Raw genomic sequence first — 20825 nt, 5'->3', positions numbered from 1 at the left:
AGTAATGGACATACGTTATTGTTATAGAACAATTAGATATATGGCTTTTTTCACATTAAAACAATCCACATTAGAGGATTAACATGCCTATTTTTAATACCCTGGTATATTTCATTATAGTAACTGTTTTTGAGATGTATTGATATAAACAATTAAATGATCGCCCACTTTGAAAGAGTTTAAATCATTTATTACATCCACCAGATTAACAATATTCAGTGCAATTCATTTATTAGACCCATACTTTTAATTAGCCAACTGTAAAATTCTACTTGCCTAAGAATAATACATAAGTTTTATTTTCAGTTTGGCTAGACCTAACAAAAACTCATAATAAACACAAATGATTCCAAAGGTTCCACAATATCCTGTGCAGAGTTCACTATATACTTAAATTTTTTCCCGGATGGATTGGAATTGACTAACTAGAAATCATTTATATGCTATTATATCTGTTGATCAGTCAGTGCCACTTTACCTTGTAGTTTTCTTCTGTGAAATCTCGGAGAGCCCAGAAAGCTGTTCTTGATGGTTGTGAGCCGAGACCGCCAGTGGTTGGGCGTGTGAGGAGAGCCTGGTGGAGTACAAGCAACCAAGTGTCCACCGGCTGGATAAAATTAAAAATACACGAATCAATGTACCAGTGTCTTCTTAACAGTTCAATACATAGGTTGGATTCATTAGAGAACATCACTAACATTTCCTTAGTAATACAATAAATATGATATCAGGAATTGCATGGTTACTGATCAATACAGACTCAAATGTTATAAGAAAGATACAACTTACATGATCATGAAATTTGAAGCATTTATCCCTAGATCTTTCTCAAATTGTAGATAACACTAAATGCTTAATATGTAAACATGTGTGTTTGTTTATGCATAATACACACAAACAAATAATTTTTTATTTATTGTTTGATGGTCACTGAGCTTTTTTAGCATTATTAGCCTAGTTATTTTATTTTATTGAAGATTTTACTTAGAATTTATTTTACTTATACCCATGCAGAGTATATTAATAACAAACATTCTGAAATGTGAGATACAGCTAAGAAATAATCTGGCTGTTATTGCAACAATTGCTACTGAAGAAGTCAGATCCCACTATCCCCTCCACTTTCTAAGTTCTATTCTACCTCTCTCAGCTTTGTTATTCCTTAACATGAGTTTTGTCTAGCAGCAGTTTCTTTTACACTTGATGAAAATGGTTTGTTATTTGATGCTGCAAATTGTGAATTCTGATCATCAGAAAAAACAGTGTGTTAACTTAAATCTCAACCCAAACTTGAAAAACCCACAAAAGAACCAATTTAATATTAAAAACATCTGTACAATGTACATGAGCAAGATTATTATGTAACAGATATTTAAGTGGTTTAAGATGATTTGAAGGGAGTGGCGATGGCCAAGCGGTCTAAGTCGTTGGACTTTGGGTCTGAGTTAGAGATAACGCAGGTTCAAATCCTGTCAGTGACCATTGCACTTTTTATCAGTACCATCGACCTTGTACTGTATCGACTCTCCCCCTTATTCTGTTTGATAAGATCTTCGCACAGGCCAGTGGCCCATGAGGGCGGACAGAATAAGGCTTAAAAGGGGATCGGCCTCTCCTTTAAAAAAAAAAAATTAAAAAAAAGGTTGCCATAAGATACCAATTATGTACTCTGGTGGATCAGTTTCAGCAAAAAACAAATGCTAATGCTAACATTGATAAAACTATTTGTGAAGATTGTCATTTAGCTGTAAGACCAGTGTTTGATAGTCTAGGAGCTGAGGGCTAATTTGCATTTTATAAGCACATAACCCAGTTTTTCTTGAAATTTATATAGAAATTAAGAAAAAACAAATTCAACCATCAGCCTCACTAGTTTTGGTGAAGGATATCAAAAGGGTTAAAAGTATGAAATTATATTTTTTTTCAAATCACTTAAAACCAACAATCAGACACATAAATAAATTTAAAATCAATGTTACATAATCATATACAGACTCTTTGGGTGGTGCGTTTCAGTCTATTTATCTACAATTAGATGGTAAATTTTAGTTTACAGTGGCAAAAGCTTATCAGTGAAGTGAATAGTTCACAATGGCAAATGAAATGGCTTTATAAAATGCCAAGTATATATATATGGAATCAGACAATGCACTTTTCCTTGTAATATTTTTTCTGTGAAATCTTGGAGAACCCAGGAAGCTTCAGGGTTCATCTAGAGACTGGTGACCAGTAATCAACTTAAGTAGAGGTTAACTAACTAGATGAATGACTATGTTGAAGGAAGAAACCAGATGAGAGAAGGTCCTTCAGATCTTTTAAATATTGAGAGTACTAACAGGGACTAATATTGGATGACTGCCTTCAATTAACTTTGCACATAAACACACTCTGCCTAAAACTTGGTTCTGCTACATCAGCTTTGGAGAGGTTAAAAACAGTTAGCACCATGACAACAAGATCTGCATACTGCATGTTCTGTTCAAATAACATGTAAGCTGTGGAATAACATTATGGGGAAGCACTTCAAAGTGTCTTGAAAATATCCTGATTCTTCAAAAGTTAACTATGGATGTAATGACAGACCTTTAACCTTGTGACTCCTGCAGAGGGGCATTTACAACCTTCAGAGGTCCGCACTGTATTTAACCTGTATTCGTACCTTGTTACATGGTAACAGGTAGCAAACAATAAGTGGACCTGATTGTAACTTAATAAGAAATGGGGAAATTCACGGCCATAAACACATGAAATGTTTATACTAAAGTGCATAGGACCATATTTTCAGAGATGCCTATACTAGCAAGCATGACTATTAAATTTTCATTCCCATTCCATCAGGGATGGAAACAGAAATACCTACAAGAAAAGATGACAAAGAATCTAATTACAAAGACGAAAGTGAAACTTCTGTCAAGAGAACCAAAACACTTTGTTTTGCAATGTTTAAATTTGCTGAATAATTTCTTAAAAATGATCTTGTTCTCACCAAATATGAGGAAAAGTTGTCCTTGGAAAAACATACTTATACAGTCAGTCTAAGCGAAAAACTTTACTCTGCTATAAAGAGATTTAAGTAAATAAGCACTCTAGCAGCAAAAATAATGCCGCATTCTATTCATTATTCCAATGGTATAAAATTGTCACCTGCGGAGGCTAAACAGAAGAAAATAGGCAGTATATACTAGTCCTGCAAAAGAGAGTAATAAAAAGTATAACTAGTTTGGGCATAAGAGAATATTGTAAATGAGTATTTTAAAATCTTCAGGTTCACTGAAACAATGGGGGATCAAAAGACAAAAAATATGAACAAGCTTACAAGAAGCAGTATACCTGTAGACATTGACATTGATAGAGAATATTGAAGTGGCTGGTGTAAAAACGATAGACAATAATTAACCAACATTGCTCAGCCTTCATCCACATATATCCAGAATATAGAGAAGATACAGTTAGAAGATCTAGATAGTTAATTATACAGTTGTACTAGTAGAGGATCAATATGGACCATTTAGGCTTATATATATAATCTGGGATTTTCTTATTACAAACTGTATAATCAAGACTTAAATCAGCAAATATTTTAAAATTTATTTTTAATAGGGTGTTTTAGATCACATTTGTTACTTAAATAAAGTCAGCAAGTAATATCCCATAATCCATATTTTTACAAAGCAGGTGTATCTGCAGGTTTTTAAATTATTGAATGCCAAATTTTATATTGTTTAAAAACTAAATGCAAAATAATAGATATTTATGGTTTAAAATGATTTTTTTCTGAAGCATAACTAGTAGCAACCCCTAACTAAAGATTTTTTTTGTTGTTCCTCTTAAAATATGATTTTAAATAACTAATCTTTCTTTCTTGATTCTTAGAAACATTGGAACTAACCTAGCTTCTATCTACTTTATTACAAACATACTTGTACTGAACCAATTTAATCAATGTAGAGCTTGGTGTTTTAGAAGGAGAGGTATAAACTTTGCCCATCCATTGTGACTATTAAATTAAGGTATTCACAATTTTGATGAGAATTTTACAACTCAATGTATGCCAGTAGGTATAGTAGTTTCCTACACGATATTAAGGATAATTTTGAACTTAAAAATAGAATGAGTCTGAGGAAAAGAGTATGGATATAATAGCTTCAACAGCCTAACTGGACTCAGGTTGCATTGGATTCCTGGATTATTTTGTTTAGACTTTTAAAATTAGCTCTCTTCCTAGAATATAACAGAGCAATAAGGAGAACATGTCATTAAGGTGTTCAGCTCCATACTGGTGGTCGAAGACTACTGCTTATTTAATAATGCAAAGCTGCAGGACTTACAGAAAGCATGGAAATTGCATTAAGCGATTTGATAATATATTGGACACAGTAGTGGTGGCTTTTTCTGATGATCCAACAAGAGCAGTTGTTCTAAACTGATTGATAAGGGGCGCTCCAAACCCAATATGGTCTGCAAAAGAAGCAACAGCCCCACTATAGTTAAGTAGTGAGTGAAGTTCCTGTGTTGAGAGCTTTTTAACAAAAGTTGTGGAGTGTCAGTATGACTTGTCTTTCATCTGACTCTCTAAAGTTTAATACTGATGCTAATTCATTGAGCACTATTACTTGATGTGGAGATTAGCCATCTCAGAGTACTGAATCTTAATAAATTTAAGTCTTACATCTAGGCTGCTAAGGGGAATAATCAGTAAAGTTCTCTGAGACAGACGTATGAATTTTTAGTTTAAACGAGCTGACAACTAGGTCTAAGGAAGCTTTGTGGGATCGGGTAGCCCACCATATCTGCACCTCTGAGTTGGATAAATTAAAAAGGGTCAGTAACAGCACCATTCCTGTTGTTCCTTTACCCTTCAGTTATTAATCTGTTTCCCTTTTCGATTTACTTTGCTGGCAATGTAAAATAAAAAATGGAAACTCTTTCAATGGTCAAATGACTGAGTTATTACTAATTTTATTAATAATAAGATTATTAATAATGATTTTTTTAAACGTTTTAACTTCTTATTAGTATGGTTAGAGCCAGATTTACTGGTGGCCATCTTGATTTTAGCCCCATAAGAATAATGTAAAACCTCATACACTTCATTTTTAGTCATAAATTATGAGAGATGTCTCATTTTAAAGATATGATTATGGCACATACAAAAGCTTTTCAGTTCTGCCAATATTTTTATTGGTTATTCAGAAAAAATACCAAACTTTTTTACTTCATTGTTTTAATATTTAAATCGAAACAAAATTAGATAGTGATTGGAGACATATTGATGGTATCTTTAAAATGAAACATTTCCCATAATTCCCAATAGTTTATGATAAAAAATATATCTTATTATGAAATTTGAATGTTCTATTGGTGTCACTTAAAAATAAAAATGTGTCTAACTTACAGGAGACAGGTATACCACAAGTCTGTTCATTAGTCTCTTGAGGGGTAGTGCGCTGGTAGTGAGCTGGCGACTGCGGTGGAGGCGTAAGTGAAGAGATGGTCTGACCAAGGGTAGGGGGGTGACGTGGGACTGGTGACGAGGGTGGTTGTTGGTGGTTGGCGTGTGAGGATGCTGCTCTATAAACAAAGTAAGTACAAACATTTAGAGTTGATATTTAAAAAAATAAATACTGGCAGAAGTAAAGCTAAACAGTCAAAATGGACCTGCTCTGTGATTTACCAGCCTGATGTTTAGCTCAGATATATACTGTTAAACTCAGACACACCAATACATAGTGTAATTGTTCAGAGAAAAGCGCCCTGTAACTGTGGTGTACAGTATTGTATTATAAGTGATTCTCCGACCACTTGCTTATAGATAATTAATTTATATACCACTAATATTTTACTGTTTCAATGTGACATATCACAAAACTTCAGGTTCTGTTTCTCCACTGAATAAATAAACGTTTTAAAAGTTAAGATTTGATAACAAACTAAAATCATATTTTCTGAAATTCCAAGACTTTTTAACATTGAATTAATGACATACTTCTGAAACTGGCCAGCCAAGCTGGCTAGTCAATAACTTGTCTACGATATTTGGACTTAACAAAAGCTGTGACTTACAGAGCAGGTAACTGCGTTATAAATTTACATTTATAGATATTATTTTACAAGCTTTAGATTTCAATGTGTTTCTGTAAAGAAATAAGCTGTCAATAAGAATATTATTATTGGGTTAAGAGTTTTATTATATTTCTTAAGATATAAAACATAAACACATCAATAGACGTTTTTGTTTGATTCATATATCTGAGAGGAACAACTGTGTTATACATTGATAGTGATTAACAGTTGCTTTGTGATTTAGTTTGAATATAGAGATGCAAAAAGTAATGCTTCTTTGAATATTTTTATATTCATAGTGTTCTAGAATTTAAATTTTTCAAATCATTTTAGATGAGAAGAGATTTTATAATCATTAGTATATTTTCAATTTATGACTCTTACTCACAGCTGAAATAAATTTTTAGGAAGAAGAATTCATTAAGATGTTTAAAGACAAGATACTGAGGCTGGGTATAACTTTATAAGCAAAAATTTGAAAATAACAACTTTTTAAGGACAACAACTTAACCTAAAATTGTTGCAGTCAGTAACAACAGGGTATTCTAGCAAAATGCTTATTTTAATATTTATTGCTGGTAGGAAACTGTTCCATACGGTCAAATCCACTCCTCTGGTGGCCTCAGTCAGTACTCAAGTTGAATGAATTTGGTGTACACCAAATACCACGTACGTATGTTAGGGTAAAAGGCTCACACATCTTGGTGGCATCTGGAAATAATTCACCTTTGTGTGATAATCAAACGTTAATTTTATTGTGTTATCTACTGTTAAGTATGTGATGTTGATATGAGTAATCTTGCACATAAAACCTTTACAGAACTACTCCTTACTTAGAAGAAAGAATATAATCTAAAGAACTAACAGTTGCACCATAACTTATGTTGATTTGTGTTGTTCACATACTATTATTTACAGATATTAGTCTATATTTACATTCTACAATGCAATATCATAGTTATGATGGTGTATTATATAGGCCATCGCCTGACACCCTACTCTTAGTTTACAACCCTCACTTTACTTCAAGATACCTGAATAAATGCATCATGTCACAATGACAGCAACCTGTTTGATTTGAACAGCAACAAATTTCACACAAAATACACAATACATAATGTGTTTAATGGTATGCTTTTTGATATTAATGTGAACCACTAATTCATGCGTTGTGATGGAATTAAAACTTACTGTGTGATGACTGATTATCTGTAAAGGCTAACAGAATTAACATTTAATAAATGTTAAAGGTCATGGACCAATAATTAAGAATAAATATCATTTTATTATTGCTAGGAGCATCTGAGTAATATATGGATTTTTTTTCTACATAAAAAAATTAAAATCTGAAGAGTTGTATATAACTCACGATGCTTTTTGAAAATAGCACAAAATTCATTCTATTACACCTTAAATATTACAAAGTTACCTAAAATACTATTGGATATTTTACACAGTACTGCCTTTAATTTTATAAGAGACACATGCCCACTCTAAACCACACATTACACTAAAAATTATATTTCTTTTCTTTTATTCAAAACCAAATATAAAAGAAATGGTGAACTGCACATAGATTGTGTACTTTTTGCTTTCATACGTTGTTGATAAGGTTTTCAACACTTCTTCAGACAATAATACTTCTTGCAATTATGAAGAAAGAGAACTCTATACAATTTTAGGAACTGACCTTTGTGGGAGTGGTGAGGCAAGGCTGGCACTGTTATTGGTGTAGTTGACTGAAGATTGGAGGTTGGCACTAAGATGGTTGCTGCCGCGACGGTTGTGGTGTCTGGACCTGTACCAGTTTCTTTAGTTGTAGTTACAGAATACACATAACACATCAAGTATGTCCAACAACATACTCAGTCTTAGGTAAAACTTTGAAATAAGGGTGTGAATCCCTGATGACATGATTATATTCCTTAGATACATAGAAAATTACTATTTAACTTTAATTCAACATAATTAGTCCATCAATTTGTATCTAGTTGGCTGTCAACAATATTATGACAGTAGGATAAAATAGAAATTACTGATATTTCTTTCTTCAATACTAACAAGAAAGTATTTTCAAGGTTATTTTAAAAAATTCTTTCATATATGCTAACACTTGTTGAAATAAAATGTCTTTTGATTTTGAAATAATTATAGTATAATTACCGGGACACAAACATATTTTACTAAATTTGTCAAAGAATTTGTGTTAAATACATTAACAAATAAAAACTGTTTAGTTACAGAAGTTTTGAGAAAATAAAAAAACCATGTGATTATCAGATCCAAAAATAAAAATACACCTAATATTTTGGAAAAAATCTAATATTTTAATACTTGTTTGGGTAGGGTATTCAAATACAGCAATTTTCTTTGAATCAGAAAATATCCTTAGTTTTTCCATAAATTACAAGTTTTAAGTTGATATATAAATTTAATGTTCATATATGTGATATAATTTTGGCTTAGAATCAATAAAAACATTATTCATGTTACTAAATACAATCTTCAAATCTTTCATACATGTATGAATATATAAGAACTAACAATTTAAAACAATAAATAAAACAACAAAAAGCAATTACATAGTACTTTATATTGTTTTGCACTTTAGATTATTAAACCACATGATTTGATAATGCACTTCTGTATGCTGCAGTTTCATAATTAAAATATTATTTTTGTAAATTTATGTTTTTATGTATTTAAATTAGTATCTCACTTTGAAGGATACATTAAAAGATTGCCATCACTCTTACAAGAAAAAATAAGAGAGTTGATATAAAGTAAGGCTTCCCCACATTATTTTTTATCTATGAAAATCAAATCAAAAGCATTAGAAAATATTTCTTATACTACTTGAAATATATTGGTTGGGGATAAATCCAACATTTTTATATCCCAATGTGCAACTTATCCTAAATCCAATGACATTTAGAAAACTTGTTGTCTTTTCTCTGTACAAAAGTCACCATTTCTTGGATATCTTTCTGTATTCTTTCATTTATCGATTGACATGATTGAAGTTGTATTTTGATTAAAGCGTTTGTGTTTTGAGACTAAAGTGAAGTGATCAGGAGTGTACGTATTTAAGAATCATTTGTGTTGATTGATGTAACACTTAGTCAGTCTCATATTAAACAAAAATCAACAACTATCATATATCAAATATTAAAACTATGCAGTGATCCCAGAAACTTCTCCTAAGAGCTGTTCTGTGAAATGAACTATATATAAGTACATCCATCCATAGCCATCTAGATTTTCCCTCCATTGGAGAGCCATCTGTATTGCAACCAAGTTGCCTTTGTCTAATTCTATTCCTGTCTTCCTTTTCCAATCCTCCTAGAGTTATGAAAAAGAGTTTAATAAGGAAAGACTCTTTGACCATTATGTCCTATGATCAAATTCCCTAGTGCTTCAACAATGGTGCGGAGACCTGTAAAGTGAATTTACATACCAGATTTATATGTTTTAGCCATGATGTGTTAGTATACTAGTAGAAATCCTAGAAGAGCAGCTGTGGGGTTGTTGCTCAAAACTTCTGTTATTAACAAGCAGGACAATCTTTGCCTGCTAGCAAGTTTGACTTTACTGTGGCTTATTCGGGTTTTTCCACTAGGCTAGCGAGTTATAGATTATTTGGAATCTTAATATTACACAGTATAGTTAAAGGGCAATGTGCGGTTTTATACCTCAATTCGTGCCAAGAAGGTTTCTGGTTATTATGAGAGCCCATCTCATCTTGTGAAATGCATTATTTAAATCTTCATTCCATGTCAGCCCTAGATGTTTGACCGATTCAGATAACAAGCTGAGAAACCAGCCTGAATTGGTGAAAGACTTTTCTGGTGAAAGGAACTACAATTATCTTAATGGGATTGACACAAAGGCCCTTTAAAGATAGCATACATAAAGATAATGAACACTAACATTCATGATGTCAGCAATAACATTGAAATATTTTTCTTGAACTATCCATACTATGTCATTTATACAACCCTGGTCATAGATTCTTGCCTCCATAACATTTTCGATAGATGCTCAATCAAAAGATTCCAGAATACATCCCCTTGTAGACAGTCCGGTGCTGGGTCGATAATCACAGATATATCATGAAAAGTATCCATTATGCATCTGGAATAAAGCACAGTATGAAACTGCAAATGCTTGAATTAGTATTATGACGCTGCTGTATATGAACATTGTATAAAGATTTTCTAATTTTTCTACATTATCATGAAAGGTACACAGCATAAATCTCTTTAGCAGTCAAGCTGTCTTTGACTCTACTCATCAGCTGGTGAACAGGACTTTCCAGGCTGGTAAACAAGCTGGTTTCTATGAAGAGTAATATCTAAGAGCACTGTTTTTCTTAAATTCTATGAGTCTCTCTAGAGTATTCAAGAGAGGAATGATAAACTGATGGGACAAAAAGCTTGTACTGGAGTATTCAGCACAACCCACTGACAGAATAAAAACCACCTAGCTAAAATATTAGGCCTGAAGAATATATCCATGAGTCAGGCCCACTCAGAAAAGTATACATAATAGAACATAAAGACATTCTGTGGCATTCTGAAATAGAGCTGAAAAAATTCCATCTTTTCCTTATGATTCAAATAGTCTAAACTTACTGATTGTTCATCTAAACTTTTACACAGTTACAAAGTACCTGGCTAGAGTCCATCTTTAATGGCTGGCTGTCGGCTCTGAGATTGCTGCAAAAATTATTCTAGAACACTGATTAAGGTGTGGGAAGATTTTTCATTTTGACTGGAGGTATGTCATGGTTGATCAGTGCTCACACTGATCAATTATAAAACAAAATTAACTTTTTGAGTGAAATTGCAATTGTAAATGAAATTGCAGATGACCTAATCAGTAGAATCAACTAGAATAGTATTTCCAACATCAAAAGTTAGATATACAGGGTGTTTATAAATAAATATTGGAGTTTTAACGTTTTGTAGTATTTATTATATAAATCTTAAAACTATATTTATAATTAATACATGAAAATAAAGAGAAACTCAAGCTTAAAAGTGTTCAATGTGAGCTCCATTCATCTCATGGCACACTTCATCGCCCAGCTATTACCAAACTCTGATCAATGTGTCTGGAGTGATTGTTACAACGGCTGCTTCAATCCTGTACCTTTAGTTGGGTCGATCAACTGGTAGCAGAGGTACATACACACAATCCTTTATGAATTCCAAAAGGTAGAAGTCACATGGCATGATGTCAGGTGGACATGGAGGCCATGCGAAACAAGCTCTGTCAATAGGCTCCTTGCGGCCAATCCGTAGGGTAGAGTAACGTTCAAACAATCGCATACTGAGATATGCCAGTGAGGCGGTGCACCATCTTGCAGCCAAATAAAGTTCTATGGTTCATCTTCTTCCAATTGAGGAAATAGTTATAGTTCTAGAGCATCAAGATAAGAAATATCAGTAACAATTCCTTCTCCAAAAAAGTAAGGCCCATAAACTTTCTGCCTAGATAGAGCGCACACAAAACATTCAATCTAAGGAGTCTCACTGCAATTCTACCATCTCATAACGGTTTTCTAATCTTCATATATGCTCATTGTTAGTGTTCGCATGTTCACTGAGGTGAAATGTTGATTCATCACTGAAAATGACATTATCTAGTAAAATCTTCATTGTTGTGCAAAAACACTTCATTTGCAAAATTAGCACGTAAACCATAGTTTGCAGGCTTTAGAGACTGTATTAACTGCTAATGATAAGGACATAATTGTATGCATTTCCATAAAATTTTTAAACATTCTCACTAGAATTGCTAATTCACGACTAGCCATCCGAACTGATTTCTTTGAGCTACACGTGAAAGTTGCTCTCACTCACTCAGCATTCTCTTCACTAACTGTTGGTTATCCTGTACTCTTCCCTTTGAAAAGGCAGCCAGTATCTACAAACTGATGATACCATGTACGGATGTTATTATCACTTGGAGGATCACAACCGAACTCTATATGGAATGCACGTTGCACAGTTACTAGAGTTTCAGTCTTTGAAAACTGCAGAACACAAAAAATCCTCTTGCTCAAAAGTCACCATTTTTGCTATTAGCGCTTTCTAACGGATGGTGGAGGAAATATTGTATCCACATGAACACAGATGACAACAAACAAAACTGTGTGACTTGCTCTTTGATTTGATATATGAATTACAATTTTAAGTTATTTGTAAAAAGAATATATCACATATGACCTCATATAGGCCAATATCTATTTCTTTGATACTCTCTGAAGTATTTGAAAACATTGTTCATAGTAGGTTTCATACTTTCTTAGAGAAAAACAACGTTCTACCTCCTTTTTAATATTGATTTATACCCAATTTAATACCTTATCTGCTATAGCATTTGCCCTAAATAAAATTACATCTTCATTTAACTCCTGTGAACACACCTAAAGAGTATTTCATGATTTAAATAGAGCATTTGATGTAGTTGATTATCATATTCTCCTTATAAAACTATAAAAATATGGCATATTTGGGTTTTTACTGAATTGGTCCTGGTCCTGTCTTATTGATAGAGTCCAATGCATTCAAATAAAACTTTGTGAAAGCTCTACCACTCAAACTTTGTGACTGTAAAGAATAGAGTACCTCAGGGCTCTGTACTGGAATCTTTGTTATTTCTTTTATACATTATTGACCTCCTGGGTTGTATTATCAATAGTCATATTAAAGAGTCACAAAAGTCTTATATTTCATCAAAATGACAGTGATACTGTCTTACAACACATCATTACAAAGTCATCATGACTTTCAGATTGATTCTCTTCTAATAAACTGTTCCTTAATATATCCAAAACCATAAACCACTAATCATAATGCATTATTTAATTCCATTTTATCTTAATGACCACCAGCTTAATTGCTTATTTTTAACTAAATTTCTTGGAGTTCTAAAATAGGACAGTTACAAACACAAACTTATTAAGTATCTGGATTCCACTAGTTTTGTCCTGAAGGGCCACTCCTCTTTTTCACCAAATAACATTTTTAAGCTGGGTTAATATTTGTTTATTTGATTTAATGCTCCACTATGGCATTTAGGTCTGGAGGTATTGTAGTACCCCATCATTTAATAGGATTTTCTACACAGAAGAGGGCTTTGAGAATCGTCTGTGGTCTTGAGCAGCAGTACAACTATAGGGAGCACTTGGAATCAAGGAATCCTCACATTGGCTAGCCTCCTATTTTATCATATAGTGATTTTTGTTTTTAAAAATAAAAAGTTTTTCTGTTCTGTTCATAATTATAAAACTAGATATAAAAATGATCTTGTTGAGGGCACATTCAGACTAACTTTATTTAAAAACTCCAATTTACTTTAGACTAAAATTTTAAATTCTCTCCCGCAACATATAAAAAGTATGAACAATATGAAGAGGTTAAAAGCCCATTTAAGAGCGCAGTTGGTCATAAGGCATCTCAGGAGTCTTCAGGAGGTTTTTGATAAGCCTATGTGAACCCAGCAGGTAAAAATCATTCTCTGTGTATTTTTCTACAAAAGTTGTTATCACAACATGTGTGTATTCCATACTGACATATTATAAGTAGATTAATATGTATTTACTTGTGAGTATTGATTGTATGTATCTTACACTTACCGTAAAGATAAATTGAAAAGGAGTATTGAGTAATTAAACACTAACATCACCACTTGATATTTCTATAACTATATTACAGTACTGTGTAGATATAATGATAAAGAAAGGAGACAGCCATACCCCAAAATCTACAGATGGATTTAAATTAGCACGGATGTAAATTAATCAATATTTCTTTTCCACTTGTTATATAATACGTTACTTGTTTTGTTAAACTTCATTATTTTTCAGGGTTTCAATAGGAGCTATGAATCTGCGATATTTTTTAATTGATCAAATATTCAAAACACTGATATCAATATCTTTAAATTCTAGATAAAACGTTTTTATTTAATTGTGAACCAAATAATCCATATGTTTTGTAAAATAATGATCCTCCAGAAATCTGCAAGCCTCTTATATACCTAATACTTCATGAATGTTAGTTGCATCTCAACGTTAAAATGTAACTTCCAAGTAGATTCTACTCTAGTAACTACCAAGTAGATTCTACTCTTGTTCCGGACAGGATAAGTCACTACTACTTAGAAGTAGTTCTTGTTTGTTCACTTGACAAATAGTTAGTTATAGCAAAGTCTAGGCAGTAGATTCTACTTTTTATTCATTCCGCTCATTATAATAAAAATTGCACAACATAACAAAAAAAAAAAAACACAATTATCCAGCTAACATAGATGCATTAAAACTTAAAACTTTGTAGGACTACAACTGCAGAACACAATAGCAAACTGTGACGTGAACAGTTAGAAAACAGGTTACATTACATAATCCCCACCCTCAAACTGCTCTCAACATTATCAGTTGTGATATTAGGAACAGCTCATCCAAGGTATTCTGACTGAGGATGATATTATACACTGTGTTTGAATGGAAATTTCATCTCTTATTTATAATATTATCTTTTGTGTCTTTTTTATTAAATGCCATATATATTTCATACTCCTCTAATGTGTTTAACATGTTTCCTTTCCCTCAGATATACATGATTTGTATCATAAGAATGTTGTGCAAAACTTGATTTTTGCTTCATAAAGGGAGAGTCAGATTGATGTTCGCCATATTGCGTCTTAAATAAATGTCCAGTCTGTTCAATTTACTTCATTATTGTTTTTGTGTTTTTGTCACTTATAATTTTTAAAATTTTATTTGTGGTTCTAAAAACAAGATCATAGCCATATTTTTTAAATTATTTAATATTACCGTTTTGTATGGTTTGGCTATATTCAACACATAAATGCTTTCTCTAATGGGGTACCTATTATTGTTTTTCACTTTATTTTTGAACTTATTTAAGTTATTTTGAACGAGTGACAAAAGACCGACCGTAGGATGATTTAGGATTTAATGGAGGCAAGGATACCTTATTAATTTGTCAATGAATCCAAGGGTCATAGCCAATGCATTTTAATAAATTATTGGCAATAGTGAAGACAAAGTCCCACGAAATATTAAGAACGAAACTAGGTGGTATGAAACTGTTATCCATATCATTTTTAAAATCCAATGAAAATCTGTAATTAAGGGTTTTTTAATAACATTTCACTTAAAGTAATTTAACATAATTGTAATCAATATCTAAAGATGGAGTTTCCTATGTAGTTTGTAAAATCACAGAATATTTAACTGATATTTGTACAAATTACAATATACAAAACATTTTGAAATATGAAACATGACTTACTGATTAACACATTAAAACTTCAAATGTACAATAATGTAAAGAACAATTTATGAAAGTAAAATAAAATATAACAAAGAATTTAGTAGAATATTTTTATAACTTACTGAAGGTTTTGTCTTCTAGGAGTGACTGGTGACCCTTCACTGATTTGTGCAAACTGCATGACATTAGTTCCATTAATAAGGCAGGTGTCTACACGCTTGCGAGGTGGGTCACTGCTTTCTGCGCGCACGCGAGCAACTACTTGTTCTGTCTCGTCTTCAATTGCAGGCCTTCTTCTTTTCCGTTCCAATAGTAAGAAATAGATGACCTTTTCAGTGTTGTGGCTGAAAACACAATTAAAGTAGGCATTTATTAAAGATTAACACTTTCACATACTTATGTTTGATTGGTACTGTGAATAGGTCAGAGCCCTTATTGTGTCACCAGGTGTACTCAATAAATAAATCTAGCAGGATTTGGTTTGAAGCATTATTCAAATCCTGTAACAAGTCAAAATGTGCATTGCTCAAATTGCTATTAGCAACACAGTTTATAGTAACTTATAAATTTAATAGATAGCATTTGGGTGCTTTCTTGCAGGTATTTGAGAACTAAAATAAACAGTTGAAATTCATCTTTTAAATTGGCTAACTCTTATTAGCTATTTTAGTTTTTTGTCTGCAGACAATGTTTGTTTACGTTTATACAATGTCTGCTAGTAACCTTGTTTTGTGAGATGTTTACGTTGTAATGATAGAGCAAGGAAATCTATTAGATACCAAATTGGAACTGTTATTAAACAGTGATTTTGAATCTGATTTAGATGGAAATATTGGATGTTGGAAGTATTGGATGTGTGAAAAGTAGGGGAAAAATTGACATTTTTAGTGTAAATAATAAGTGTTAAACATGTATATGCCTACAACTTTGGTAATACCAGACCCTTTGGGATACTATGAAACCACATTTGTGAGTTATTTTATATAAAAAAAAATGCTTACAAGTTATTATTTAACCAACTTGCATGGGCATATTTTTCTTTTTAAAACATACTGTGGCCTTTAGGAAAATACAGGATGAGTTACATTTATACTATTAATTTAAATAAAAAGATTTGTACTTTTATGTTTTGTTTTTATATTTTATTTGTAAATAAATACAATTTGAACAAATAAAACTTGAGGTAAAATTTATTGGTTTATATGTGTGATATAAACCAATTTCTTTTTGAATAAAATGACAAAAAGTTGTTTAAATTCTATTTCTTAATTTGATCTTTTTAAAAGGGTTTCAAAAATAATTGCATTTTTATTGTTTTTAATAGCTGTACCTAGTTTCATAGATACTGAAATAACTACTTCCTCATAAATTATACTGGCACTTTTTCCCCTTCAGTCCAAAACTATGGTCTTTGGGAACCAGAAATCACATATAATAAGCATGTATTGAAAAATGAAATGATAACTGTGTAAATTATTTCTTAGTCTTAATTAATTCAACTTTCCCCTTATGAACACGTTTTAACAGAAGAATAACTTTTGTTATTACAACAACCATATTATAATGTACCTATCCTTTATGCATATCCAGATAGCAGCTTGTTTAACGTACATTGTCACTAATAGACAAGAAATAGATGATAGAGCAACAAGGATGAATAATACATATTTTAAAAGAAAATACTTCATCCACTTTAAATTGCAGAGATTTCCTTTCAAAAATTGAATCAGTTACTGTTAAAGTTCAAAAATTGACGGAAAAATGTTCTGCACAGATACACGTATCAAACTATGTTAAAAGAGCATCTTGAAACATAGTTTAAATGGAAGTAATATGCAAGGGCGTATGTCCTAACAGTGGATGTGTTAAAAGGGCGTAACTCCTAAACAATTAATATTAAGTTATTATCAGCTGTGGAGTCACGTCCATCCAAAAAAAAAAAAAAAAAAAAAAAAAAAAAACTCCAACTTAGTATTCACTTGATAATCAGCTGGGTTTCATGTCACTGTCTGTGTGTGTTCTGTTGTTTTGAAAGCTAACCTCAATATTACTAAGACATGCTGTGAACCAACTTTGAACTAGTCGGTACTGTGGTGCATTATTGACAAATATGAATGATTATCCAAGTCCTCGTAAAAGGAAATATGCCAATCCTGAAACATATCAACGGACAATGAATAAAATTGCTCGTCTGAAAGGGATGGAGTACCTTAGTCTTAGTTGAAAAACAGTAGCATCTAAGCATCCTGAGTTTGCTTGCAGATAAGATTTACTCTTATTATTTTAGGCTTACACAATTAATATATGTTACTAGAATATTTTTTTCCCAATTAAGGCCATTTATTATTTTGAATGAGATACATCTAACCACCTTTTAAGGGCAAACCTGTGATGTTAATTACAACATCATACTACGCACAAGATGCTTTTATCATGGTATCATACCATACCAGTAACACCATACTACAACATTGTACACAACATACCACATACAAATTGAGATTACCAACACCAGCCAATTCTAATACCAACACTGTTTAGTAACTTTATTTGTATTTTGTTCAAAATTCTATAACATATCGTCAAAAAATGAACAAAATTTGTTTCTCTAAGGTCAAATTGATGCTATGGAAGTTCAACGACGAAGCCCAGCCAAAGACACTCCTCAAAGAGCACAGAAAACTGCGTCTTTTAAGTACCATGCTGTAAATGGAAGCAAGAGAACCAAGGTATGTTTTAAAGGATTTGAAGTGAAAAACAATGAATCCGAAATTTAAAACTCTTAGGTGAAGTACCAGTAGACAAAAGAGGTAAAGGAACAACTAATACACTCTCTGATGAGGTTAAAGGAATTGTAAAAAATCCTATAAAATCTTTCCCATTAAAAGTCTCACTACGGCAGTAAAAAAGTGTATTACATAAATGCAAGTTTAACATTGAAACAGATGTGGCGATTGTTTTACCAAGAAAACACAACCACCAGAATGAGCTACTTTTTATTGGTTGTACTACAGGGAAAATTTAAATTTTAGGTTTGGAAGGCCTCAAGTGGATACTTGTGCTGTTTGTGGGGGGCTTAATGTAAAAATCCATTCACCCCACCTGAACAAGTCTTCCAAAAGGGCTGCTGTGGTGGAAAAATTAGTTACATAAGAAAAAGTAAAAAGTTTTACACTAAGCTCAATGAAGAAAAAAAATAGTACACTGAGTTGCATCTGTATTGTGACAACTGTGGAGGTCAAAATAAAAATCAGGCAAGTAAAAGATATCATAGAGAAAAGTTCTTCAATTCCAGGAAATTCTCTGTAAATTTGATTACTGCAGACAAAATCCTCAATTTTAAAACATGGATGAAGCAATACTACAAAAAAATATGTATTTCAAACGAAACTAGAGGCAAAAATGGCTAAAAAGGTAAAGTAATATTTCAAATAAGTAATTTGTACCATTTTGAATACAAATCTGAAGAGAAAGGAAGCATTAAAGCTTTTACTATTATCAATGGCCTCATTTGTCACAACTAATTCTTCATGAGCAAAACGAAGCGTGTTTTCTCCCCAACTCAAAACGCATAGAGAATAAGGTTCCCATAAAACAAGTAAAGCTTGGTGACGTATTAAAAGTGAAGGAATATATACCCGATGTGTACTCTGCTTTCTATGATGAAATCTACAAATAGCCTACAATAAACAATGGTGGACCAGACAGTGACTATGAGAATGAAACTGACAATGAAAATCCAGAAAACTAAGCATGCAGCCAAAAAGGCAAAATGCCGTCAGTTTCTCTTCTATGACCTTGACATTTTGTATTTGTTGACTTTAAACTTTGTATTTAAGTTAATTTATCCTCCTTTAAGTTCAATAAATACTAAAAGTTGTAATAATTTAGATAAAATATATAATTTTTTAAACAATATGTTGCCCATTATTTGCCTTGGACTTTAAAGTAATTTATTCAAATACAATCATGTTTTAGGTTAATTATTCCCACTGAATATAAATTTATCATGGTTGAACTTTTACAGCATATGTGTTAAGGTAAGATTAGTATTCTACAACTTTAAAAATTTCACTTTTTTCTAAACAAAAAAAATTATGTAATTTTTATTCTTTTCTGTAAAATTAATCGTTGCGGACTTGTGCCCTTTTAACAAAATTAATTCAATTGTAGTTTATAGAAATCTGGCTGGTCATTTCAAGAGCAGGGTAGTTTGAATTGTAAAGACTTTTCTTTCTTTTTCACTTTGAATTATAGAGATAAAATACCTTAGAAATGTGCAAGTTCAGAGGGAGGAGTAACATTTTACTGTGCGATATGGGTTAATGATGCTTTATTTTTAAAGTTGCAGCTGTAACTTTGCATCCTATATACGTAAGAGCAACAGAATTAGCCCATAAAATGTGACAAATAGGTATGATTATGTTTAAATAACTGCTGGAATGTAACAGGATTCAGACCTTATAATTTCTCATTTATAATTTTTTTAAACTTACTTAGGAGCAAGTAAGTCTTGTATGAGTCGGTCTCGATGCTTGAAGCATCCAAGGCTGGAGATGGCTTGTAGCACATCTGTGTCCATCTCTTCCACAGATGGGATAATGTGGGTTTGAACCACTTCCATCATCGGCAGCTCTAGTTCAAGCTCCCCTTTTCCCCCTGCAGTCACCCATGGATGCCTGTTTATGTCTGCCAGCTGTGTCATATCAAAACAAAACATTAATTTTCCAGTAAACATTCATTTCCAATAATAATAATAAGATATTTATAATACCTGCAAATATAAAAATAACAGTTTTTTAATGCCTTCTTGAGACCAATTTTAAACTCTAAACTCTCTTTTTGGAAGTAGAATTATTGGAAATGTGTCATTAAAAAATAAACATATGTAACAAATATATATATATATATATATATATATATATATATATATAAACAAAATATTTACAAAAACAGTTGCAGTAAATTTTGCTTGAGATTCATAATTTACATTTTTTTATTACTGTCAATACTATAAGGTACAGGGTATTATTAACAACTTAATTTAGTGTCAAAATACCATGGATACTAATGCATACAGCATGTTTAATTGAAGTGAAGTGAGAAAGACTTACAGTGAGTCGCTTCTCAGGGTTTACTTCAATCATTCCTCGCAGCAAGTTTTGGCAGTCAGGTGGCACGAAGTGAGGTATGTGAAATACCCCTCTCTTCACTTTCTCCAGGAGTTGACGCAAGTTGTCATCGTCAAAGGGCAGAGCACCCACCAGAAGAGCGTACAGGATCACTCCACATGACCACACATCAGCTCTCCTCCCATCGTACTTCTCCCCCTGAGTTACAATAAGTTATGATAACTATAAATAAGAAATATATAAGAACCCAATTTCCCACTCAAACAGGACAGTAATATACATGACTAACACAACAATACAAAGAATGGTGTAGTAAAATAGT

The 20825-nt window shown here is 32.1% G+C and overlaps 1 protein-coding gene across 2 annotated transcripts in view; it reads right to left on the bottom strand.

Annotated features, from left to right (window-relative positions):
- The window catches only part of LOC124369350 (serine/threonine-protein kinase BRSK2-like), a 152170-nt gene that overhangs the window by 41346 nt on the left and 89999 nt on the right, over positions 1-20825 (bottom strand). For both annotated transcript variants that reach the window (XM_046827328.1, XM_046827329.1), the window contains exons 6-11: positions 20486-20701; positions 19868-20067; positions 15494-15715; positions 7754-7861; positions 5396-5571; positions 479-607 (exon numbers count right to left, since the gene is read on the bottom strand). In XM_046827328.1, the coding sequence (XP_046683284.1) occupies positions 479-607; positions 5396-5571; positions 7754-7861; positions 15494-15715; positions 19868-20067; positions 20486-20701 (1051 nt within the window). The remainder of the gene's footprint in view (positions 1-478; positions 608-5395; positions 5572-7753; positions 7862-15493; positions 15716-19867; positions 20068-20485; positions 20702-20825) is intronic.

Source organism: Homalodisca vitripennis, chromosome X, assembly GCF_021130785.1.
Source record: "Homalodisca vitripennis isolate AUS2020 chromosome X, UT_GWSS_2.1, whole genome shotgun sequence".
Classification (NCBI taxonomy): domain Eukaryota; kingdom Metazoa; phylum Arthropoda; class Insecta; order Hemiptera; family Cicadellidae; genus Homalodisca; species Homalodisca vitripennis.
This window is presented reverse-complemented; position numbering and strand designations above follow the sequence as displayed.